This window comes from Pistacia vera, unplaced genomic scaffold, assembly GCF_008641045.1.
Source record: "Pistacia vera cultivar Batoury unplaced genomic scaffold, PisVer_v2 Contig639, whole genome shotgun sequence".
Classification (NCBI taxonomy): Eukaryota; Viridiplantae; Streptophyta; class Magnoliopsida; order Sapindales; family Anacardiaceae; genus Pistacia; species Pistacia vera.
In genome coordinates this window covers 279,343-304,816 of record NW_022196489.1, presented here as the reverse complement: position 1 = coordinate 304,816, position 25,474 = coordinate 279,343, and the positions used below count along the sequence as shown (strand labels likewise).

Sequence of the window (25,474 nt, the reverse complement as noted above, 5' to 3'; positions counted from 1 at the left end):
CGCGGCCACAATAGCGAACTGATTTCGGAGATTTGATGGGGAATGACTCAAAAAATGAGTGGGATTTGCATTTGGTGTGTCAACCCGGCCAACTAGTCGACCGCTAATTTGCATTTGGCCAAATTACAAGGGTGTGTTAGCTGGATTTCAAACCTCTGGATATAGTGACATCACCGGTCTGACCCGTCAGTCAAATCGGTTCAATCGATCAACCCGAGACCTGCCACTTTGTTAGGTTTTACCCCGAGTCGGTTATTAAAACATTGGTATAATGCAAGTATGAAGCACCATCTCTTTAATGAGTGTTTATAAGATTAGCAACTTAATTGAGGGACAAAACTAGGAAATTGTCTTTGACATCTAAGTTCAATGTTGGATTGAGAGGGATGAAAAGAATACTGAATTCTAAAACTTGCATTTAAGGGGGTTAAAGTCTAAAGTTCATTGACTAAGAGCACAAAATTTTAAGTGAATATTAAGGAGTAAGATTGATGTTGCTTTTTTATTTATTATGCATATATTGAAGGCTGTTTTGTATTTGTTTTATAAAAAGGACATAAAAATAGAAAATCAATATTGTGAATAACGACTTTTTTACAGTATATGACTTATAATTACAAAAATGTTCTCGTAATAAGAAATAGACTATTTTAGGTGAATCGTAAAATATGAAATGACAAAATCACCCGCAACGATCATATTAGAATTTAGAGGAGTGGAAGAAGCAAAAAGGCCAACGCGCAAATTTGACAACGGCAAGGGCAATATCGTCTTTTACACGCTCACATTTATTTTCCCTATACACTCAAATCGCTCACTCGCTTAGGATTTTGACTTTTAAAAATCGTTTCAATCGCGACAATCTTAGGTTTCTCCTATTTTAACAGTTCTTTTTTATTCAATTCTCCCACAGATCTTTACTTTTCTATGATTTGATTTACCAAAATGATATATATTTACGTTGTGAAATATGTTCGAAACATTAATCTAGAGATTATTNCGAGTCGGTTATTAAAACATTGGTATAATGCAAGTATGAAGCACCATCTCTTTAATGAGTGTTTATAAGATTAGCAACTTAATTGAGGGACAAAACTAGGAAATTGTCTTTGACATCTAAGTTAAATGTTGGATTGAGAGGGATGAAAAGAATACTGAATTCTAAAACTTGCATTTAAGGGGGTTAAAGTCTAAAGTTCATTGACTAAGAGCACAAAATTTTAAGTGAATATTAAGGAGTAAGATTGATGTTGCTTTTTTATTTATTATGCATATATTGAAGGCTGTTTTGTATTTGTTTTATAAAAAGGACATAAAAATAGAAAATCAATATTGTGAATAACGACTTTTTTACAGTATATAACTTATAATTACAAAAATGTTCTCGTAATAAGAAATAGACTATTTTAGGTGAATCGTAAAATCTGAAATGACAAAATCATCCGCAACGATCATACTAGAGGAGCGGAAGAAGCAAAAAGGCGAACGCGCGAATTTGACAACAGCAAGGGCAATATCGTCTTTTACACGCTCACATTTATTTTCCCTATACACTCAAATCGCTCACTCGCTTAGGATTTTGACTTTTAAAAATCGTTTCAATCGCGACAATCTTAGGCTTCTCCTATTTTAACAATTCTTTTTTATTCAATTCTCCCACAGATCTTTATTTTTCTATGATTTGATTTACCAAAATGATATATATTTACGTTGTGAAATATGTTCGAAACATTAATCTAGAGATTATTGCATTAGAAAAATTGACAAATTAATTTTCAAGTTAGAGAGTATTGCTACTTTTTATATTGCTTTACAATAATACTAAATGTACAAATAAATTGTTGAGTTAATCTGTAATCCTAACACTTCAAAATCATCCACCAATCTCACACACAACACACATAAACAAAGAATGTAAAGAAATCAAGAACAAAGACACACGAATTTTTACCGTGGTTCGCTTATCCTATATAAGATAAACTACATCCACGTTGAGCTCAAGAAACTCAGGAGTTCGCTGTACTAAAGATTAATATAACCTGATACAAACAGATTTTGCACTCAAACCCACTCTCAAATAGCGTATCTCACTCTCACAACAACCTGAAATTTTTCCTATGAGAACTCTAAATCAAATCCTCAAGACTCAAGGGAAACACAACCCTTACAAGTGATTCAACCAACCACATAAAGATTCCAGCCAAGAAAAGAAACGGAACAGAGCAGATGTTCTTTACACAGAATACACAAAACTGAAAAAATAAAACCCAGCAGCAAAACTGAAAAACGCAGCAGCAAGGTAAAGTCGTTTTTTGCATTCTGTTTTGGGTAGAATGAATCCTGGCCATCAGATTTTAATGTCCTTCAATGGTCTGGATTTCTTTGTGATGACAAGAGTAAAACGACAGTGTTCCACTAAATGCGACGGCAACGTTTTGTGTGCTTCACTCTAACATAAATCTTACAAAGATTTGTGTACAAACTAATGTGGCATAAAATAAATAGAAGAGTGAATATAAAAAGTCAAACTCATCATGTTCATTCTTCCATTTATTTTGTGTCACATCAGTTTATACACAAATTTTTGTAAGATTTGTTTGTACATATAGCATTACTCATTGTTTTATACAATTTATTAAAGTAGACAGACCGACAAAATTGTGAAAATCTATGTTGTTTTTACCCTCTGATCAATGACTAGTCTATGTATTGGGGCAACAACGTGTGAATTCAAAAACATTTAATCAGAATATGTACAAGTGTGCTTCTATTTTTTTTTTTTTTTGCTTTATTTATTTATTTATTTTTTTTTGGATTGATTTATGCTTTGTGAGAATTTTTCGGATTCAAGAATTCTGCAATTGTGTGGTTTGTAGCATGAATTATCGAAGCATGGATCAGAGAAAATTTGAGAAAGAGTGGTAAAAAATTATTGGACTTTAGAGAAAGATAATTAATAGGGAAGAGGAAGGTGCCCTTGTGCTAAAACAAGGGAATGATGGAAACCAAAAATTTGAAATGATGATTGTAGTCTATTGAAATCAAAATTTTGGCTTCTATTCTTCTAAAGTTTAGAAAAGTTTCCCCTTTTCTTCATCCTCCATAGTTAGGAAGCTGCATTATCTTGATCAGTACAAGTTTTTAGGTTAAAGTTTCGATGTGCTTCCTAACTTAAATGTCACCTATTTAAATTAATCACCTGTGAATATAATTATTATATTATGACAAATAATGTTAAAACACAACGTTATACCAACTATCGCATTCTTCCTTGATTTCTTTGTGATGAACAAGTTGACTTCACTCTCGGTTTTAGGGTTCATGCTTCGCCTAATAACATAGCTTGTCCATCCTTGATACAGGTTATTAACTACATGAGCCAATCCATAACGATCCCTACATTATTTTTCATGTTAAAATCAATCCCAAGCTAAAAATTGGAAAAAAAAGATTTGATCATGTTCTAAAATTTGATAAGCAATCACCTCGGCATTTGCTAGTTACAATTAGGTCCAAAATGTTTGAATACTATAGTAACCTTCATGTTTTTATCACTCGAGTACTCATCATCTTGCCCGAGAAGCATAACTTTGTCTTGGTTTTTGAACCAGTTGTTGGTGATTGTAACATCAATGAAGTCTCGAGTAACATCGATTAGACCAGCTTGACATTCATATAATGGACTGTGGATTGTGATCGATACAAAATTTGATGCTGTAACTAGCCTGATTCCATCACCATCTATTGCACCCAACTTCACAATCTTTGAGTTTGGATCAAAACTCATAACTTGGATGTTGAGTCACATGATCTTAAGAACTAATTTTAACTTTTTCTGGCCTTCAAAATCCCTTTTTTTTAGTGTCATTCTGAAGTAGTATATTAAGAACCAATTTAAACTTTTTAGGTTCATTCTCAAGCAGTAATCATAAAATTCCAGTGTGATATAGTATGGTCAACTACGAACAAATTAACAAAACTTATCCAAGTTAAGCATGCAAGGCAAAATATAAAGTTTACATACTCAACTAATACACCATGTTTTTTTTTTTTTTAGAGAAAGATGCTTTCGCAGCTTATTAACCCAAAATGGCTGAGAAGAGGAAAGGTTTCTTTTTTTAGGAGTACTTCCGAAAACAGAACCAGTGTAGACGGGGCGGGCCCTAATGGCATAAGGCTACAAATATGCAAATTGTACAGAGCCACAATACAGCAAGTTCTATTCTCAGCCTAAATTGCAATGTTTATTATGATTTAAACTCATTCCAAAACCCTATTAAGAATTAAATTATAAAATACTTTGACAATAATTTCCGTTGGTACCCAGAACACGGTCCAGAAACATTTGAGAATGTTGAGAATGAAGGGAGGAGTTGGAGGTACTTACCAGCAACCATTGTGTAATGGGACACCATAAAGTTAATTCGAGAATAAACTCGATAGCACATCACCTGCTGAGATAATAAAACATGAATATTGACGAACTAGTTGAAAATCAGACTCCAATACAGATAAGTTAAGCTCATCAAACAAGAAATATTACTAACTGAACTCGGTTTTAATCAACAAAGCACAAAGAAAAAAAATTAATCCTCCAATTCGATACTACAACAGCCTCGAATAGCAAAGCATGCTTCTTATAAACACACATGAAAACCCAGCATGAGGCCCATGAAGCATGACGTCCCAGTTTACTTTACCTGATGTAAAAGGAAATTATGTTTTGAACAGTGAAGCAGAGTGACAAGAAAGAATCTCACAAAAGAATAAGGTAACACAGGAAAAATCTTCCATAAAAAGTAAAGCATTACATAGGTTTTCACTGACAATAAAAATTAATGTTGTAGTTTTGCTGAAATGAGACCATGCTTAAAGTTATCTTCATAAAAAAATTATGATGATGTTCCCATGAATTATAAACTCAATATGATGAAGACATAGAAGCATCCTACATCAAAAAAGGTTTCTTCATTTACATCCATTATCAAATGTCATAAATATGATCGTCCATAGGAATTGCAAAGCCAATTAGCTGTTATCTCAGAACTTCTTTCAATGACTAGAATTGTGATGCAATTGCAAGATAAACAATCTCAGTAGATGCAGTGACACTGAACCAAAACTAAGTAATAGGTCACAGTACCAAAATTCGCCCATAGAGTTCAGGCAATCATCAATTCGTCCTGTTTTGTAATTCTTATAAAGATACAGCTTGTGATCATTCTCAAAACTCTTCTTTTATAGATTACAACAACGGGCTTGTGAATAAGCTTTCATAGTTTCCATATCTATTTTGAGATGTGATTATTTCTTGTCCAGCTCATCTCAATGCAGCTACATACCTTATACAGTTTGTCCATCTGAAGTTTCTTTGTCATCATTGATAATTGATTATGGCTATGGAGGAGTCCAATTCTCATCATTAACACCAAACAAATGATCACCTAAGAAAATGCAGTGATTCTTTATATAACTGCCCATCCTCCACAGCTAGCGGCATAGGCAATAATCACTTTGAAATAGCATGAGGTGTCAGGCAGGGGTTCTCAAGGATCTATGACTCCAAATGCATGGGATATCAATTCATTTGACAAAAGGAAACCTTCTGGATCACTGAGCCGAATGTAAGCTAGTCCATTCCCAATTTCATTTTCACTTAATATCAAGGTGTTGAATTCCTCTACAGTTACTGCGCTTCTCTGCTTATCCAAGCAAACAACATGCCCACTTTCCATGTAAGGTTTGTAAGCCCTGCAAAGAGAGTGAACAGCAGGGCGACCAAACACTTCCCCAAATGACTTCAAATCAAGGCCTCTTGCAGTTCTAAGGGATAGCATCACCACATCCATAGCCAAGTCCTTTGCATCAATTTGATTACTCCCACAGCAATCGACCACGCCATTCTCCAAATTTTGCACATAATCCACAAATTCTTTCATCTTCCTTGGTCTTGAAAACCTCAATCCACCAAGATAACTGGCAGAACCAAGACCAAAACCATAGAAGGGCTTGTTCTTCCAGTACGTAAAATTGTGCTTGCACTCAAATCCGTTTTTACAGTAACTGCTTATTTCGTAATGGTTGTAACCAGCACTAGAAAGCATACTGGATGCCATTTGATAGAAATTGGCAGATTGTGTTTCTGACGGCAGAGGGAACTCTCCTGGTGTGTACCTGAAAGCAAATTAACTTTGATGTCAAATCATTCATAAACCCAAAAGAGGGTTGAGTTACTAGAAACGATACTAATTCGACTTACAATATTCCAAATTTTGTGCCCTGTTCAACTTGCAAATCATATACTGATACATGATCAGGTTGCGATTCAATAGTTAACCTCAAACTCTCCTCCCACATTTCAGGCGTCTGGTGAGGGAGAGAAGAGATAAGATCCATACTCCAATTTTCAACCCCGCATGATTTAACAATCTCTATAGCCTCATACACCTCCTTAACCCCATGTGCTCTACCACAAGACTTTAACAAGCCATCTTGAAATGCTTGAACTCCCAAAGACACTCTGTTCACACCCAACTCCATCAACTCTTTCAATTTAGTAGCATCAAAGGTACCAGGATCCATTTCCATAGATATCTCAGCATCCAAATTCAAGCCAAACTTCGCCCTCAACGTATCCAAAATCGATAAAACAAGCCTTGGCGGCACTAGAGACGGGGTGCCACCTCCAAAAAACACAGTTTCAAGAGGCGGCTTGGTGTTACATCCTAGTTTTGTAGCATTAATTTCTCTACAGAGCAAGCGAATGTAGTTTGATATACGTGGGTCGTCGTCGTGACTGGTTTGAGTTGAACCTGAGGAAGAACCGAGAGCAACAATAGGAAAGTCACAGTAGTGGCAGCGTTTTCTGCAGAAAGGAAGGTGAATATAAGCAGAAGTTGGAATTGTGGCGGTGATGGTGGTGAGGTTGGGTGAGGCATTTTGTTGAACAGGTTGTGGAGTGTGAGAAAGAGTGTTGTTGATTGTCTGGGAGGAGATGAGTTTTGTGGTTTTGGATTTTGTGGGGAAAGTTGAGAGAAGGGTAATGAAGCTTGATTTAAGCATCCTTAGGTTAGGTGATGATGATAAATACTGAATACATTGAGCAGAGTAAGGTAAAGCCTTTGCAGCGGTAGCTTCCAAACTTTTTTGAGAAAGGGGTTTGTAGCCTAAATCCAGTAACTTGTGGCGCCAATCCAAAGACTTCGGAATACGGCCATTGCCTCCTAGTTCTAGAGTTTGTGTATTGTAGTTCAATAACAGATATTATTATAACAAGAATTTGCATTTAATTACTTTATGAGTTAATTTTAAGTAATATTTACTCTTTTTTTTTTTAATAATTAAAAAAAAAAAAAACATATTGAGATGCTAAAGAGTTATAAATTTCTATATTAGAGGAATTTAACTTACTTAAATTATGAGTTATGTGAAGTAATAATACGAAAGAGTAAGAGAAACAATGGGAAAATAACAATTTCATTCTTGAGGTTTGGTATAAGTAAACTTTAGTCTTATAAAAGTTGTTAATACCGTTTTTGTTTTGGTCCTTGTCAATAACAATTTGGTCCTTATTAGGGTACGTTTGGATCGGGAGCATATAAGATAACGGGGGTAGTGTTCATTTATTTTGCAAAATTCCGATGTTTAATTTGCAAGTAATAAAATATTATGAGAATCTTTTAATGTAAATAGTATTTACTATTTGTAATGTAAGGGGTAATCTGATACCCTCCCCCACCCTTGTGATTAAAACATTACTGGGTAATCTGATTTTTATACCTATTTTGCCCTTAATTAAATATTGTTTTGAACATAATTGTCCTCAAATGTCTACCAAATAACAATTACCCAGCCCCCCTTATATTTGAGAAATTAGCTAAAACACCCCAACCACAAAAAAATTTAAAAATTAACAAAATACCCTTAGTTACCGAAGACCATCGCCTGCCGTTACTCACCATTGACAGCTGTCGGTGTCAGTTGCCGTAATGGCGCACGACCAGCCAGAATAAGGCCTTTTTCGGCCATGGATCACATATCCATGACTGAAAACGATTAGATCTAGTCGTTTCTATGGCCATTTCACGGCAACATCTTTGGCCATGAAAATACCATAGACCTGGCCATGAAACGGCCATGGATTTGTGATCCGTGGCCGAAAATGGCTTTGCTAACGCATGGTCGGCCATATACAACCATTTGTGTGCCACTTCGTCGACTATCGGCGATGACCGATGGTGGTAGCTGGCTGCCGACAGTGGCTTAGAGTGGGTGGGGGTGATTTTTCTAAAAATTAAAATTTTATATGACTGGGGTTTTTTTAGCAGAATTTCAAATATAGGGGGTTAAAAAAATAATTCAAAAAATAATATTATTAAATAATATTGTATTAATATTTAAAAAAAAGGACAATTTAGTAATCTATATAACATACTCACCTATTTATTCTCCCAACTAAATATATTATTTATCAATTTATTCGAATCAACTAGACACATTTCTTAAACATTTTTAGTAATCTTCAAAGTACTAAACACATTTCTTAAACACTTTAGTAATATTTAAAGTAATTTTTCTTTTTGTTAATATAACATTTTCTTGTAATAAAATATTATATAATCCAATGTCCTTCTGATAAGTGTTAATTTCTTAACACGAGAAAGAATAGTGTTTGCATTTGTCAAAGAAATACATGTGAAATGACGGGGTTTGAAGTATATTATATTTATACTTATCTCCAACAATACGAGATACAAACAATTTATTCTAATTAGGTTAGATTTTTTATTTAAAAGTCTATAATACCCTTCTATATCTTATTTACATGTTATAAAAAATGAACAAAATGTTAAAAGCTAGATGTTTTGAATTTTTTGTTATCTCGGATTACTTAGATGATGTTTGATCGTTTTATGATTGTTGGTGAAATTAAAGAGATTTTGCAAACCATTCCATACATCTTTCATAACTGAAAGCATTAGTCGGTTTAAGAGTTGCAAGGCTGGTACCTTGCATTTGCTGCCCTTTAAGGCTGAAGGCATCTCCTCTTTTCTTCATGTACCGAATGACTGGTCCCGCCTACACCTACACATCAATCAATTATGAGCTACATTAATAAGCATTATTCCCAACCATACAACAAATTGACTCCATAACTATCCAATCGTAATACCTTTCACATTGCTATCTGTACAAACTATGTGGCTCTCTTGACATTGTTCACGAACTTTTGTGCTTTCTGTCGTCACAATTGGGCAACGTGGTGGTCCTCCCATCGTTCCTGCAAACCAACCCACAAAACAAACCACATAAAGAGGAAAAAAAACATAAATTATTACATGACAGTTTATAAATGCTAGAATACCTTCATCGTACTTTCTTGGGGACCTAAATGTTAGTTTCCATAAGTAGTGAAAATGCCACATTCAACATACTAAGACAACATACTTAAACGCACATACATGTACACATCCTTTTATACTTCACTACCAAAGTTATAAAGTTTTTTTACATTCCATATTAGTGATTCTGTACTTCCCGTAGTAACTGCAATCATAGACCATTACCATCTATAACTAGACAGACTGGTTTCACAAAAAAAAAAAAAAAAAAGAACAAAAGACTCATCCTGTATGCTGTTAGACTATAGGCAAAATACAACTAAGGGAATACAACCACTGTGTCAGATTCTAATAACCCTGTGCACAAAAAAGAAAACCATTTACAAGACTTCACTAGAAATCAAATGTTGGTCGTACTCATTACTTGCTCCAAGCTGCATCTTCACAAATTCTCTCTCACACTGCGGTTTACCCAAACAAGGTATCTATCTTGTAAGGTTCCTTGCAAATCTCTGTGGTCGCAGTCATCATCTCAGTGACTGTGAATCCTCCAATGTGAGAATGATGGAATACACCCTGCCTTTACGGTCTTTCTCTTGGGTCTCCTTCTTGAAGTAGTCAGCAATACCCTTGACTCTGCTTGGGTCCCATTCAAGGCATCTCAAACCTGCCCATGTGTGTGCTAGTCTGTTGCTTTTCCAGAATCTTTTTTCCTCCTCTTACGCTAACCAACGCACTCTGCTTTGACTGGCAGTGGCCGCTTGACAAGTAAAACCTACATCATCCTTTGGCGGGGCATTGGTGTGCCCCTCGACATCGACCTATACATCAGCATCGTATTCCATCTGTTCATCATTGTTCTCGGCACTATCATTATCTAATCCTCAATACATCAGCTATGTCTCTGCACCAACTCTATTGGCCTTGTCTTTGTCATAGATTGCGACAAAGATCATGTGGCCCCACGGTTTGTGTCGCAGTGCTCTTGCCAAAAGATGACTCTATAAAAACTTTAATCATCATAAGATATGCGACATCTGTATCAATAATATAAACTTGCAGTTTAGAATTTAAAATTTACACAAATAAACCAATAGAAGCATACTTACCCGGACCCAGTCATCAAAGACATCCTTGGTACATGTAATGCATTCTCGTCATCATTCCACCGAAGCCGCTACTTTTCTCAAGCTCTCGTTGATTGCATTATATTGCCTCCTCAACATCTTCAACCTCAAGTCGATATGTGGTTGTGCTTTCAGACCGCAATGAGAAAGCTTTTCCCACATCATCTTTTCGACCTTAGTTAGGTAACCGCACTTAAACCCCATTCAGTTCTCCAAAATGGCTGCTCTTTTAGCTCTAGCAAACACTCCACCAACACAGCGTCCTCCTTTTTTGTCCACTGCCGCTTACTTCCCTTCGCCTTTGCCTTGCCATTTCTGCCCCTTTCATAGGCATAGGGTCGCATGCATGCTAATACTCCTGTAACTCTGGGACCGCGATGCTGAGCTGTCCATATTGTTGAAACAACAAAAAAAAAAAAAAAAGCAGATTAGTGATATTGTACAAAAATCAGGTTACAAATGTTAGTTTATACACAGTCCGATCAACTAATATGCGCGAGTTGAATAATTTTTATTCAATCAGGAAGAAAGTACATGAACAGGATCACTTAACACTCAACCATCCATATTACGACAATGTAAGTCAATGTCAAAGTCCTCTAACAAAGGCAGATTAGTGTTTGGGTTCATTCATACATGCGCAATCAGAAAAGACATAAATTTTTTTAGTCACAACAGTACACATATAAACACAAGCACAATACATCATTCCGTGCAACCATCCAAGTATTGAACATTTCAGCCGCCAAATTGTCTCTAAATGCAGTCCACGCGGCACTAGGCTCAACGTGCCTGATCATTCCCCTTGTCATCCTCTTCCCCTTCATCGTTCACCTCTTCCTGAAGCTCTGCTTCAACCGTCAATGGCACTTAACATTATGAAATTGTGCAAAAGACAACATGCAGTAATGATTCTACATTAAGTTTTGACGGGTAGTAAGATGTGTCCTTCAATATTCCTCATTGCTTTCAGGATGCCGAAACATCGCTCAATACAATTTCTGCTTGAGAGTGTTTCATGTTGAAAAATTCTTATGGTGATGCGGTTGGTGACCTTGTTGCCATTCACTCAATGATATCGTTGTCCTCGATAAGGGCCAAAATCCTCCCCGTTAGTGATCCAGCATCGCACAAATAGTAATGCCCTGAAATAAACAATTTCAAGTCAATAACAATTACAGTGCACTATTATGGCAGACCCTAACATTAAAAATCATTTTTTTTGTTATATTACCTTGGGGGACCTTTAATCCATTTCTCCTAGTAATGGCATCTCTAGAACTCTACCATCTGTAGCGAACCTTCCCACCCAGCGGACATATATAACTGCATGTCAGGTGTGCATACACCAAGACATTTTGCGATATCACTTTTCCTTGACCGATACCTAGGATATCGACAGTCGGCACGTGAACCTATGTATGTTCCATCTAAGGCTCCCAAACAGTTCTAACACAAAACAACAACAACTTATTTTAGAGAAAACCCTAACTCTGATTTAATAAGGTACTGAACTACATGTGCATCGTAAACCTAGTTATACACTGTACCTTGAACCATTTCCACCGCTCATCAGTTGAGTTCTCGGGAATGGCCTCTAGTTTTTTAAACAGCAGGGTATGCAACTTAACACGACATTCATGACTAAGAATATTGCGGTTGATCGTCTCAGTGGATCTACGTATTTGACATTTCATTACTCTAGTCTTTTGGTTATAGGCAAGGATGTGAAGAAGGTCCTAACTAATTCTTCTACGGATGATGACGAGTTGATTTAAGTTGCCACGTATAGTAAGTAAATTACATAATTGTGAAATACCCCCTATTCATCCTACAGCTCTCAAACATACTCTCACTTTGAAAAGCATTGTGTGTAAATTGAGCGACCTAACCTAAACCTAGACGCAGACTCACTGGCATATGATATAGCAGCCCAACGTCTACCCCGTATATTAAGTGCATTACCCAACCCAACAAGGGATAGCATGGTGTACATGGTTTCCAACATGTCCAAATGGAAGACTAGAAGGGGAACCAAGTGCATCTTCTGCCTGACTGTTAACGAGCTATAACTGTTTCACATAATTCATGGGTCAAAGCATAATGAAGTCAATCAACCATGTACAACAAATTCGAAATTGACTGTGAGGGGTCCATTCAAAATGATAGCAATGTTTTTACAGATACTCTTCAGCAAATAGTAATTTCATTCCTTATCATATCAAAGAAAATGCAGATAGAACGGGTTGAAATAGAAGATAAAGAGAAAGTTGGACAGGATACATTCTCTCATGCATTAAATTAAAACCCAACAATTATACATAACAATGTATTAAGGTCATGTAGCATCCAAACAAGCTAACCTGTTAACCCATAGCACAAATTGGTTTACCTCTTGAGTTCGGTTTCAAAGGGACTAAAAATACAAAGTAATTTGATATATAAAAACAATGCAACCATACATCTCAATCTTAAAATTTAATAAAGGATACATAAAAGACAGACGCACACAAATACAAAAGGTAGCCAGAAAAGGTTGACACCTTTGAGAAACTTAAGATGATGACGCTTCAACAGATATATAAAATATTGATAGACATGCAGGGAATGGATTAGCTTCGAATGGGTTAATTCCTTACAAATAATTACTACTTGGTGACAAATTATTTTTCAAGCATATTTTTCACTATCAAAACAAACAGGAGTTGTATAAAACAAAATATGATTCCAACAATGTCTGAACGGATGAAATTGACATATTGATAGGTTAAAAATTGCACCACTGGAGGTGCCATATTTGCATAAAAATTTCAGGACCCACTTTAATTGTTCTTAACCATTTAACTTCCACCCTAGTTTACTCAAAACGGCAAACATAAATTAGTGAAACCATAGACCTCAAAATCTTTCACAAATTTTTGTAGACCATGTATAGACACATAGAGACCAATTGACCAATATTCCTATCACTCCATAACCCATAAACTAAGTATTCCTGTACCAAACATATAAACTGTAAAGAATGCAAGACACACCCCACTATCTATAAGCTCCCTTAAACTAGATACATTAACTAGATTAGTACAATATCTCTAATTGCTCCCTTAAACTAGACATACGAAGCATATCAATCAACTTATACTAATAGCCCATAAACTAGACCATATACCGATTTATAAAATTCAAACAACAGCATATTATCTTCATTATTTGTACTTTGTCATTCAAATCTTAATACCACAACAGCAGGATAGCCACTTATAGTTTCAACACATAATAGCAAAAGCAACAACTTGGAATCTCAACAATGAGTAGCAACAGACATAAAAGACAGCAACTTAGAACCTCAACAAAAAACACCTTAAATCTCAACAACAGAACAACCAAAACATCCTTAAATCTTAGTGATAGAACAGCAAAAACATCGTTAAAAACTCAGCAACAGAATAACAAAACACCCTAAAATCTTAGCAACAGAATGCAAAAACATCCTTAAAACTCAACAACATAATAGGCACATACAACAGAACAGGTGGTGAGGCACTTATGAAGCAAATGGCGGAGATAGTGGACCACGATAGACAAAATTTCAAAGTTAGGGTTTACGGTTGCAATCGAAACAAATAACGTTACATTCAAAGAAAGAGGGCAAACCACATACCGGAAATAGCGATCGGACTGACGAACAAGATCATCAGCAATTTTTCTCCATCGGCGGAACGATTTTTAGCGCAGAGATTTGAGAATGAAATCGTGCCTCCTGTGTGTTTTAGGAAAAAAAATTCTTATTTTGTAGTTTTATTAGTTAAAGGGCTATTGGTCACAATATGCAAAATCTGAGGATAATATGGGTACCAAATTAGCGTGGCATTTCTGAAATAAATAATAAAAATATGGGCAGTTTCATCCGGAAATAAAAAAACTGAGGACAAATATGTCTATTTATGTAAATTGGCTATTTTGTAATATTAATAACCAAAGGATATTTTCGTCCGCATAAATACTATTTAGGGCAAGATTGGACAGAAATTATGATTACCCGGTAACGTTTTAATAACAACCCCCCATGAGGTACAATATTCTTGGCATTTACCTCCCTTTGAGCACTGTTTGTCATCATTTTTCCCGTAAATTTTTTTTACGAATTTCCAAACACGGTAATCTGCTATTAAACAATATTACCCTTGTTAAAAATTTAACCCGATCCAAACAGCCCTTATTGTAAATTTAACTTACTTAAATTATGAGTTATGTGAAGTAATAATACGAAAGAGTAAGAGAAACAATGAGAAAATAACAATTTCATTCTTGAGGTTTGGTATTAGTCAACTTTAGTCTTATAAAAGTTGTTAATACCGTTTTTGTTTTGGTCCTTGTCAATAACAATTTGGTCCTTGTTAGGGTTTGGATCGAGGGTATATAAGATAATGGGGGTAGTCTTTGTTTATTTTGCAAAGTTCTATTGTATGATTTGCAAGTAATAAAATATTATGAGAATCTTTTAGGAGGTGTTTGGATCATATAATGTTTTTTTTATCTTAGTAATAAGATTATCGGAAAGAAAGATTACCGGGTTTAAATTATTATTGTGCTTGGTTCAATTGGGATGTATTAATAATTAATGTGATTGGTTGACAGTAATAACAAATGTCCTTAAATACCCTTTTACTATAATGCCCTTGCAATGATTACTTGTATTACCAATTAATCTGTTTGGTTTGCTGTAACAACAGATGCCTTGATTACATTTTACTAAGATGCCCTTTAGATGATTATTGAGTGTAAATAATTAACATGTTTGGTTAATACAAGAAATTATCAATCAACAAAATATTTTTTCTGGTATTTTAGGGTTGTATTTTATTGTTAAGTTATTTGTTGACAAATTTACACAGACTACTGAAACTCCAAAAAAAACCTATTGTATTTTCTGTTGGATATAAATTCAAAACCTGATCCTCGTATTATAACAAATATAGTTGGCATCTCCGAACCTAAAACTCTATCTAAAACTCTGATTTTTGTATCACCATAAATTATAATTCATACATGTTTATTTCTACTTTAATTCAATTGAAACCAATTTTTATTTTTCAAGGCAACAGAAAAATTAACTTTTTTTTTTTTTTTTTGGTTTACGCCATGGCTGGAATTTAGAAACAATTTTGCATATTTGAGGAAATCTGTTAACTTTTTCCACTTATCCTAGGCCGAAACTATGTGTGAAAATTGTGAGAATTATTGGTACATTTGTCATATCACATATTTCGGAGTATCTGTGCATTTACATTATGCTGAATCCAAGTAATGTTCCAATAAATTAACTAGAAGCTGAATAACGATGGTCTATAAACCTGTGAACCAATAATATTATATAATTTTGCACTTCGCAACAGTGAACATAATCACCACCATTTTTTACATGAAATCCATTTTACATCCGCAACTAATTACAAATACTCAATACACAATAAATATACATAAATGAATAAAATGCAGGCTATGCTATTGAACTTCACACAACAGTTTGTCACGAAAGGCTATAAATTCAGCTTGTGTAAACCAATCATGCATCATCTGTGGAGAATAAAAATCAACAACAATAACCCACATATTATAATTGAATAGAGACTAAACAAATCAACCTGATCAATTAAAAGACTGACTGCAGTACTTACAAAGTAAGGATACCCGTCATTGATTGAAAAATCTTCTGGGGCAGCTTCCACAAGCTTCATTATATAATACAGTACGAAATATCCACAATCCATCTGGTTCCGTTGTTGAGGGACCTGATGAGTGCATTTATCGGTCACAACAAATACATGAAATACTGAACATATCAACCATTAATTACCATCAACCAACACAATATGCTGTTTTATCACCTTAGGCACTAGCAAAGGCGGTTTGTCAACCAATGCTGGATGCTGGGGCATTATTCCTGATTCATAAATATCCCTCACAAACCTGCATAATTAAGCTTGGACAATTTGAAACCCATCCCAGTACCACATCTCCAACAATACAATTTCACCATGTGCTAAAATGTGCTTGCAAATAATTGTGAAACAATCAAAGTTTACCGTCGAATTAGAGGTTGCAGCGTCTTTCCGTTTTCTTATCCAAGCAAATCAAGCAGCACCATGCATCTAGTTTTAATTTCCAAGTTTACATCTCCACCAAAGTTGCACAAAATCAGTAAACTCCAATGACCCCTGTCAGCATAATTGTTGCATATTATCAATGTCAACTCTTAAGTAACCAAAATCAACTCATGTCCACGTTTGGTAAGTATAAAACCAATGCATACAGCCACAATATGAAAAAAAAATCACCACAGGACTACAGGAATGAACACATATTTCCTTGAGAATATGTTCAATTTGTGAATCCACTTAAGCACGTTGGTTTTGTACACTTCTTCTGTGTACATAAAAAACCACATGCAGTCCAAGGTGATGAAATTGTGCAAGTTGTCTACTTTCAAACTCCTCCACAAGTTCCTGCAGATCAATACATATGCAGTCTCATCATATGAGGTAAACATATTATGTAAATATGACGTGAAGCATGTCAATTGTAAAACAGTTTTGTACCCTATGTGAAGGTCAAACATACTGCTGCTCAACATGCCCCTTCCCCTTCTGTTTGCCAATCCCCTACTTGCCCTTCGTTGATTTGTGGCACCTACATATGTTCATCATTCATTTACATTAGCAAACCATTCCATACATCTTTCATAACTGAAAGCATTAGTCGGTTTAAGAGTTGCAAGGCTGGGTACCTTTGCATTTGCTGCCCTTTAAGGCTGAAGGCATCTCCTCATGGTGCTTATGTACCGAATGACTGGTCCCGCTACACCTACACCACATCAATTATGAGCTACATTAATAGCAATATCCCAAATACAACAAATTGACTCCAAACATCCAATCGTAATACCTTTCACATTGCATCTGTACAAACTATGTGGCTCTCTTGACATTGTTCACGAACTTTTGTGCTTTCTGTCGTCACAATTGGGCAACGTGGTGGTCCTCCCATCGTTCCTGCAAACCAACCCACAAAACAAACCACATAAAAGAGGAAAAAAAACATAAATTATTGACATGACAGTTTATAAATGCTAGAATAACTTCATCGTACTTTCTTGGGGACCAAATGTTAGTTTCCATAAGTAAGTGAAAATGCCACATTCAACATACTAAGACAACATACATTAAACGCAATACATGTACACATCCTTTTATACTTCACTACCAAAGTTATAAAGTTTTTTTACATCCATATTGTGATTCGTATCTTCCCGTAGTAACTGCAATCATAGACCATTACCATCTAATACTAGAACAGACCTGGTTTCACAAAAAAAAAAAAAAAAAAGAACAAAAGACATCATCCTGTATGCTGTTAGACTATAGGCAAAATACAACTAAGGGAATACAACCACTGTGTCAGATATCTAATAACCCTGTGCACAAAAAAGAAAACCATTTACAAGACTTCACTAGAAATCAAATGTTGGTCGGTACTCATTACTTGCTCCAAGCTGCATCTTCACAAATTCTCTCTACACGTGCATTGGTAACCCAAACAAGGTATCTATCTTGTAAGGTTCCTTGCAAATCTCTGTGGTCGCAGTCATCATCTCAGTGACTGTGAATCCATCCAATTGAGAAATGATGGAATACACCTGCCTTTACGGTCTTTCTCTTGGGTCTCCTTCTTGAAGTAGTCAGCAATACCCTTGAGCTCTGCTTGGGTCCCATTCAAGGCAGTCTCAAACCTGCCCAATGTGATGTGCTAGTCTGTTGCTTTTCCAGAATCTTTTTTCCTCCTCTTACTGCTAACCGCAACTCTGCTTTGACTGGCAGTGGCCGCTTGACAAGTAAAATCAACTACATCATCCTTTGGCGGGGCATTGGTGTGCCCCTCGACATCGACCTATACATCAGCATCGATGTCCATCTGTTCATCATTGTTCTCGGCACTATCATTATCTAAATCCTCAATAACATCAGCTACTGTCTCTGCACCAACTCTATTGGCCTTGTCTTTGTCATAGATTGCGACAAAGGAATCATAGTGCACCCACGGTTTGTGTCGCAGTGCTCTTGCCAAAAGGATGACTCTATAAAAACGTTAATCATCATAAGATATGCGACATCTGTATCAATAAATATAAACTTGCAGTTTAGAATTTAAAATTTACACAAATAAACCAATAGAAGCATACTTACCCGGACCCAGTCATCAAAGACATCCTTGGTACATGTAATGCATTTCTCGTCATCATTCCAGCCGAAGCCGCTACTTTTCTCAAGCATCTCGTTGATTGCATTATATTGCCTCCTCAACATCTTCAACCTCAAGTCGATATGTGGTTGTGCTTTCAGACCGCAATGAGAAAGCTTTTCCCACATCATCTTTTCGACCTTAGTTAGGTAACCGCACTTAAACCCCATTCAGTTCTCCAAAATGGCTGCTCTTTTAGCTCTAGCAAACACTCCACCAACACAGCGTCCTCCTTTTTTGTCCACTGCCGCTTACTTCCCTTCGCCTTTGCCTTGCCATTTCTGCCCCTTTTCATAGGCATAGGGTCGTCATGCATGCTAATACTCCTGTAGGACTCTTGGGACCGCGATGCTGAGCTGTCCATATTGTTGAAACAAAACAAAAAAAAAAAAAAAAGCAGATTAGTGATATTGTACAAAAAAAATCAGGTTACAAATGTTAGTTTATACACAGTGTCCGATCAACTAATATGCGCGAGTTGAATAATTTTTAGTCAATCAGGAAGAAAAGTACATGAACAGGATCACTTAACACTCAACCATCCATATTACGACAATGTAAGTCAATGTACAAGTCCTCTAACAAAGGCAGATTAGTGTTTGGGTTCATTCATACATGGCAAATCAGAAAAGACATAAATTTTTTTAGTCACAACAGTACACATAAACTAAACACAAGCACAATCATTCATTCCGTGCAACCATCCAAGTATTGAACATTTCAGCCGCCAAATTGTCTCTAAATGCAGTCCACGCGGCACTAGGCTCAACGTGCCTGATCAATTCCCCTTCGTCATCCTCTTCCCCTTCATCGTTCACCTCTTCCTGAAGCTCTGCTTCAACCGGGTCAATGGGCAACTTAGACATTATGAAATTGTGCAAAAGACAACATGCAGTAATGATTCTACATTAAGTTTTGACGGGGTAGTAAGATGTGTCCTTCAATATTCCTCATTGAGCTTTCAGGATGCCGAAACATCGCTCAATACAATTTCTTGCTTGAGAGTGTTTCATGTTGAAAAATTCTTATGGTGATGCCGGTTGGTGACCTTGTTGCCATTCACTCAAATGATATCGTTGTCCTCGATAAGGGGCCAAAAATCCTTCCCCGTTAGTGTATCCAGCATCGCACAAATAGTAATGCCCTGAAATAAACAATTTCAAGTCAATAACAATTACTAAGTGCACTATTATGGCAGACCCTAACATTAAAAATACATTTTTTTTGTTATATTACCTTGGGGGACCTTTAATCCATTTCTCCTAGTAATGGCATCTCTAAGAACTCTACCATCTGTAGCGGAACCTTCCCACCCAGCGAGGACATATATAAACTGCATGTCAGGTGTGCATACACCAAGGACATTAGTTGCGATATCACTTTTCCTTGACCGATACCTAGGTATATCGACAGTCGGCACGTGAACCTTTATGTATGTTCCATCTAAGGCTCCCAAACAGTTCTAACACAAAACAACAACAACATTATTTTAGAGAAAACACTAACTCTGATTTTAATAAGGTACTGAACTACATGTGCATCGTAAACCTAGTTATTACACTGTACCTTGAACCATTTCCACCGCTCATCAGTTGAGTTCTCGGGAATGGCCTCTAGTTTTTTAAACAGCAGGGTATGCAACCTTAACACGACATTCATGACTAAGTGAAAATTGCGGTTGATCGTCTCAGTGGATCTACGTATTTGACATTTCATTACTCTAGTCTTTTGGTTATAGGCAAGGATGTGAAGAAAGGTCCTAACTAATTCTTCTACGGATGAATGACGAGTTGATTTTAAGTTGCCACGTATAGTAAGTAAATTACATAATTTGTGAAATACAACCCTATTCATCCTACAGCTCTCAAAACATAACTCATCACTTTGGAAAAGCATTGTGTGTAAATTGAGCGACCTAACCTTAAACCTAGACGCAGACTCACTGGCATATGATATAGCAGCCCTACGTCTACCCCGTATATTAAGTGCATTACCCAACCCAACAAGGATGAGCATGGTGTACATGGTTTCCAACATGTCCAAATGGAAGACTAGAAGGGGAACCAAGTGCATCTTCTGCCTGACTGTTAAACGAGCTATAACTGTTTCACATAATTCATGGGTCAAAGCATAATGAAGTCAATCAACCATGTACAACAAATTCGAAATTGACTGTGAGGGGTACATTCAGAAATGATAGCATATGTTTTTACAGATACTCTTCAGCAAATTAAGTAATTTCATTCCTTATCATATCAAAGAAAATGCAGATAGAACGGGTTGAAATAGAAGATAAAGAGAAAGTTGGACAGGATACATTCTCTCATGCATTAAATTAAAAGCCAACAATTATAACATAACAATGTATTAAGGTCATGTAGCATCCAAACAAGCTAACCTGTTAACCCATAGCACAAATTGGTTTACCTCTTGAGTTCGGTTTCAAAGGGACTAAAAATACAAAGTAATTTGATATATAAAAACAATGCAACTCATACATCTCAATCTTAAAATTTATATAAAGGATACATAAAAGGACAGACGCACAACAAATACGAAAAGGTAGCCAAGAAAAGGTTGACACCATTGAGAAACTTAAGATGATGACGCTTCAACAGATATATAAAATATTTGATAGACATGCAGGGAATGGATTAGCTTCGAATGGGTTAATTCCATTACAAATAATTACTACTTGGTGACAAAGTATTTTTCAAGCATAAAGTTTTCACTATCAAAACAAACAGGAGATGTATAAAACAAAATATGAAGTCCAACAATGTCTGAACAGGATGAAATTGAACATATTGATAGGTTATAAAATTGCACCACTGGAGGTGCCATATTTGCATAAAAAATTTCAGGACCCATCTTTAATTGTTCTTAACCATTTAACTTCACACCTAGTTTACTCAAAACGGCAAACATAAATTAGTGAAACCATAGACCTCAAAATCTTTCACAAAATTTTGTAGACCATGTATAGACACATAGAGATCCAATTGACCAATATTCCTATCACTCCATAACCCATAAACTAAGGTATTCCTGTACCAAACATATAAACTGTAAAGAATTGCAAGACACACCCCACTATACTAATAAGCTCCCTTAAACTAGACTACATTAACTAGATTAGTACAATATACTAATATGCTCCCTTAAACTAGACAATACTGAAGCATATCAATCAACTTATACTAATATGCTCCCATAAACTAGACCATATACCAGATTTATAAAATTCAAAACAACAGCATATTATCTTCATTATTTGTACTTTGTCATTCAAATCTTAATACCACAACAGCAAAGGATAGCCACTTATAGTTTCAACAGCATAATAGCAAAAGCAACAACTTGGAATCTCAACAATGAGTAGCAACAGAGCATAAAAGACAGCAACTTAGAACCTCAACAAAAAACAGCCTTAAAATCTCAACAACAGAACAACCAAAACATCCTTAAAATCTTAGTGATAGAACAGCAAAAACATCGTTAAAAACTCAGCAACAGAATAACAAAAACAGCCCTAAAATCTTAGCAACAGAATAGCAAAAACATCCTTAAAAACTCAACAACATAATAGGCACATAACAACAGAACAGGTGGTGAGGCACTTATGAAGCAAATGGCGGAGATAGTGGACCAACGATAGACGGAAAATTTCAAAGTTAGGGTTTACGGTTGCAATCGAAACAAATAACGTTACATTCAAAGAAAAGAGGGCAAACCACATACCGGAAATAGCGATCGGACTGACGAACAAGATCATCAAGCAATTTTTCTCCATCGGCGGCGAACGAGTTTAGCGCAGAGATTTGAGAATGAAATCGTGCCTCCTGTGTGTTTTAGGAAAAAAAATTCTTTTATTTTGTAGTTTTATTAAAGTTAAAGGGCATATTGGTCACAATATGCAAAAATCTGAGGATAATATGGGTACACAAATTAGCGTGGCATTTCTGAAATAAATAATAAAAATATGGGCAGTTTCATCCGGAAATAAAAAAACTGAGGACAAATATGTCTATTTATGTAAATTGGCTATTTTGTAATTATTAATAAACCAAAGGATATTTTCGTCCGCATAAAATACTATTTAGGGGCAAGATTGGACAGAAATTATGATTACCCGGTAACGTTTTAATAACAACCCCCCATGAGGTACAAATATTCTTGGCAATTTACCTCCCTTTGAGCACTGTTTGTCATCATTTTTTCCCGTAAATTTTTTTTACGAAATTTCCAAACACGGTAATCTGCTAAATTAAACAAATATTACCCTTGTTAAAAAATTTAAACCCGATCCAAACAGGCCCTTATTGTAAATAATATTTACTGTTGGTAATGTGAAGGGTAATCTGATACCCTCCCCCACCCCTAGGATTAAAACATTATTGGGTAATCTGATTTTTATACTTATTTTGCCCTTAATTAAATACTATTTTGGATATAATTGCCCTCAAATGTCTACCAAATAACAACTATTCAAACCCCCCTACATTTGAGAAATTAGCTAAAACACCCCAACCACAAAAAAGTTTAAAAATTAACAAAATACCTTTTGTCACCCAAGACCACCGCCTACCGTTACTCACCACCGCTAGCCGCCGGTGTCAATTGCCATAATGGTGCACGACCGGCGGGATTTGGCTAGTCGAGCACTGATAAGGCCTTTTTTGGTCATGGATCACTTATCCATGGCCAAAAAGGACTAGATCTGGCCATTTCTATGGTCGTGTCATGGCCAAATTTGTGGTCATTGCACGACAACATCTTTGGCCGTGAAAAGACCATAAATTTGGCCGTGAAACAACCATGGATTTGTGATTTGTGGTCAGAAATGGCTTTGCCAACGCACGGTCGGCCATATACGACCATTCGTGCGCCACTCTGTTGACTGTCGATGGCGGCCAGCGGTGGTAGTTGGTTGCTAGTAGTGGCTTAGGATGGGTAGGGATGATTTTGCTATAAATTAAAGTTTTATATGGTTGGGGTGTTTTAGCAGAATTTCAAATATAGTAGGTTAAAAGAAATGATTTAAAATAATAATAATAAAAATAATATTATATTAATATTTAAAAATCAGGACAATTTAGTAATCAATATAACATACCCACCCATTTATCCTCCCAACCAAACATATTATTCATCAATTTATTCGAATCAACCAAACACATTTCTTAAACATTTCTAATAATCTTCACAATAATTTATCTTTCCGTTAGTATAACATCCCCTTATAATAAAACATTATATGATCCAACGTCCCTGTGTTAAGTGTTAAGTTGTTAACCCGAGAAAGAATAGTGTTTGCATTTGTCAAAGAAATACATGTGAAATGACAGGGTTTGAAGTATATTATATTTATACTTATTCCAACAATATGAGATACAAACAATTTAGTCTAATTAGGTTAGATTTTTTATTTAAAAGTCTATAATACCCTTCTATATCTTATTTACATGTTATAAAAAATGAACGAAATGTAAAAAATGTTAAAATTTGGATGTTTTGAATTTTTTGTTATATCGGATTACTTAGATGATGTTTGATCGTTTTATGATTGTTTGTGAAATTAAAGAGATTTTATTTTTAGAGATGCTGTCAGAAAATCATGGAGTTTAGAGATGCTGTCAGAAAATCATGGAGTTTATACATGTGGGAAACTATGATAGCCGACCTAAGCGAAACCAATCCACACAACGATCGGTCGAAATGATGGTCAAGGCCCTCCTTTTATCTCACACACACGTACACCCACACAGATTCTAACATCATCTAAAAGGGCTAGTGAATATTAAACAACCACATAAATAGAGAACATGAATATAAATGAAGAACATGTACATAAATAAAGAACAAGAACATAAATGAAAACATAAATATTAAACATGTTAAAGAACATAAATTAAAACATATATGGGATCTTTTACTATCTATAACATTTTCAAAGTATTACAACACCCTTGAGGTTGAGGGAAACTTAGAAATATGAAAGAAACATGGAAGAATGTAAGTGAAGATGTGTAGAGAAAGTATGGAAGTGTATGGAAAAGAAGAGTGAGAGAAATAAACAAAAGTGTTTGCAAAGTTTTACAACAAAGTTCCTCCTCCTCCCGAGAAGGGAAAAACCTTTATTTATAGATAAAAGGGAGACAACCACTCATAAATGAGTCATTAAATACAAGACTAACCTTTTTGACTTTTTTTTTTTTTTACATTAAGTAGCCTACAATTGTTGACAAAACAAAAGTTTACAATACTTGACTTTTTAGAATGGCTACCGGAGATATTACAATGAAAAGACAAATTACCATTTAGTCCATTCCTATTTTACATAAAGGACACCACCATTTAATTTAAGACACGCAGATCTTTAATCGTTTGACAAGTTGGTAACGTGCCACGATTCTTCATCCTGGAAGTCGAGACAACCCATTGATTGAATCCAGTCAGCAGGGATTTGTCGGGGAGATGTATCTGGATGAGTATCCGAAGAAATGTCTGGAATCTGAGATGTTGGTGCTGCAGATGTACGTGGTGCATTCACGTATTGTTGTCGCCTGGATTTATGGAGATAGTAATCACGAGACTGCTGAAGCTCTTCTTCCTGCACAGTATCTAGCTGTGAGTCCGGGTACCACCATTCGGGATAAGATGAATTGTCATCAGATTGAGCATTGATGGAACGTATGCATGTCTGTT

At 35.7% G+C, this 25,474-nt stretch overlaps 1 protein-coding gene across 2 annotated transcripts; it reads right to left on the bottom strand.

Moving 5' to 3' along the window:
* Window positions 1-4,218: 4,218 nt before the first annotated feature.
* LOC116111473 (heme chaperone HemW) lies at window positions 4,219-7,199 on the bottom strand. Of its 2 annotated transcripts, XR_004125076.1 has the most exons (3): window positions 6,260-7,199; window positions 5,343-6,174; window positions 4,219-4,451 (listed from the first exon to the last, which is right to left on the bottom strand). XR_004125076.1 is itself a non-coding variant. In XM_031397644.1 (2 exons), exons 1-2 carry the CDS (start codon window positions 7,060-7,062, stop codon window positions 5,547-5,549), a joined length of 1,431 nt encoding a protein of 476 aa, XP_031253504.1. In that variant the 5' UTR covers window positions 7,063-7,199; the 3' UTR covers window positions 4,778-5,546. The 2 variants fall into 2 exon arrangements, 1 of the variants encoding a protein (XP_031253504.1); XM_031397644.1 differs by lacking the exon at window positions 4,219-4,451 and having other exon boundaries at window positions 4,778-6,174.
* Window positions 7,200-25,474: the final 18,275 nt, after the last annotated feature.

What these genes read in the sequence shown, in the direction of transcription:
- LOC116111473 (XM_031397644.1), bottom strand. Translation starts at nt 7,062, where the DNA reads ATGCTTAAATCAAGCTTCATTACCCTTCTCTCAACTTTCCCCACAAAA. An exon ending in GGCACAAAATTTGGAATATT is followed by an intron (nt 6,175 to 6,259) that starts GTAAGTCGAATT and finishes ATTTGCTTTCAG; the next exon opens with GTACACACCAGGAGAGTTCC.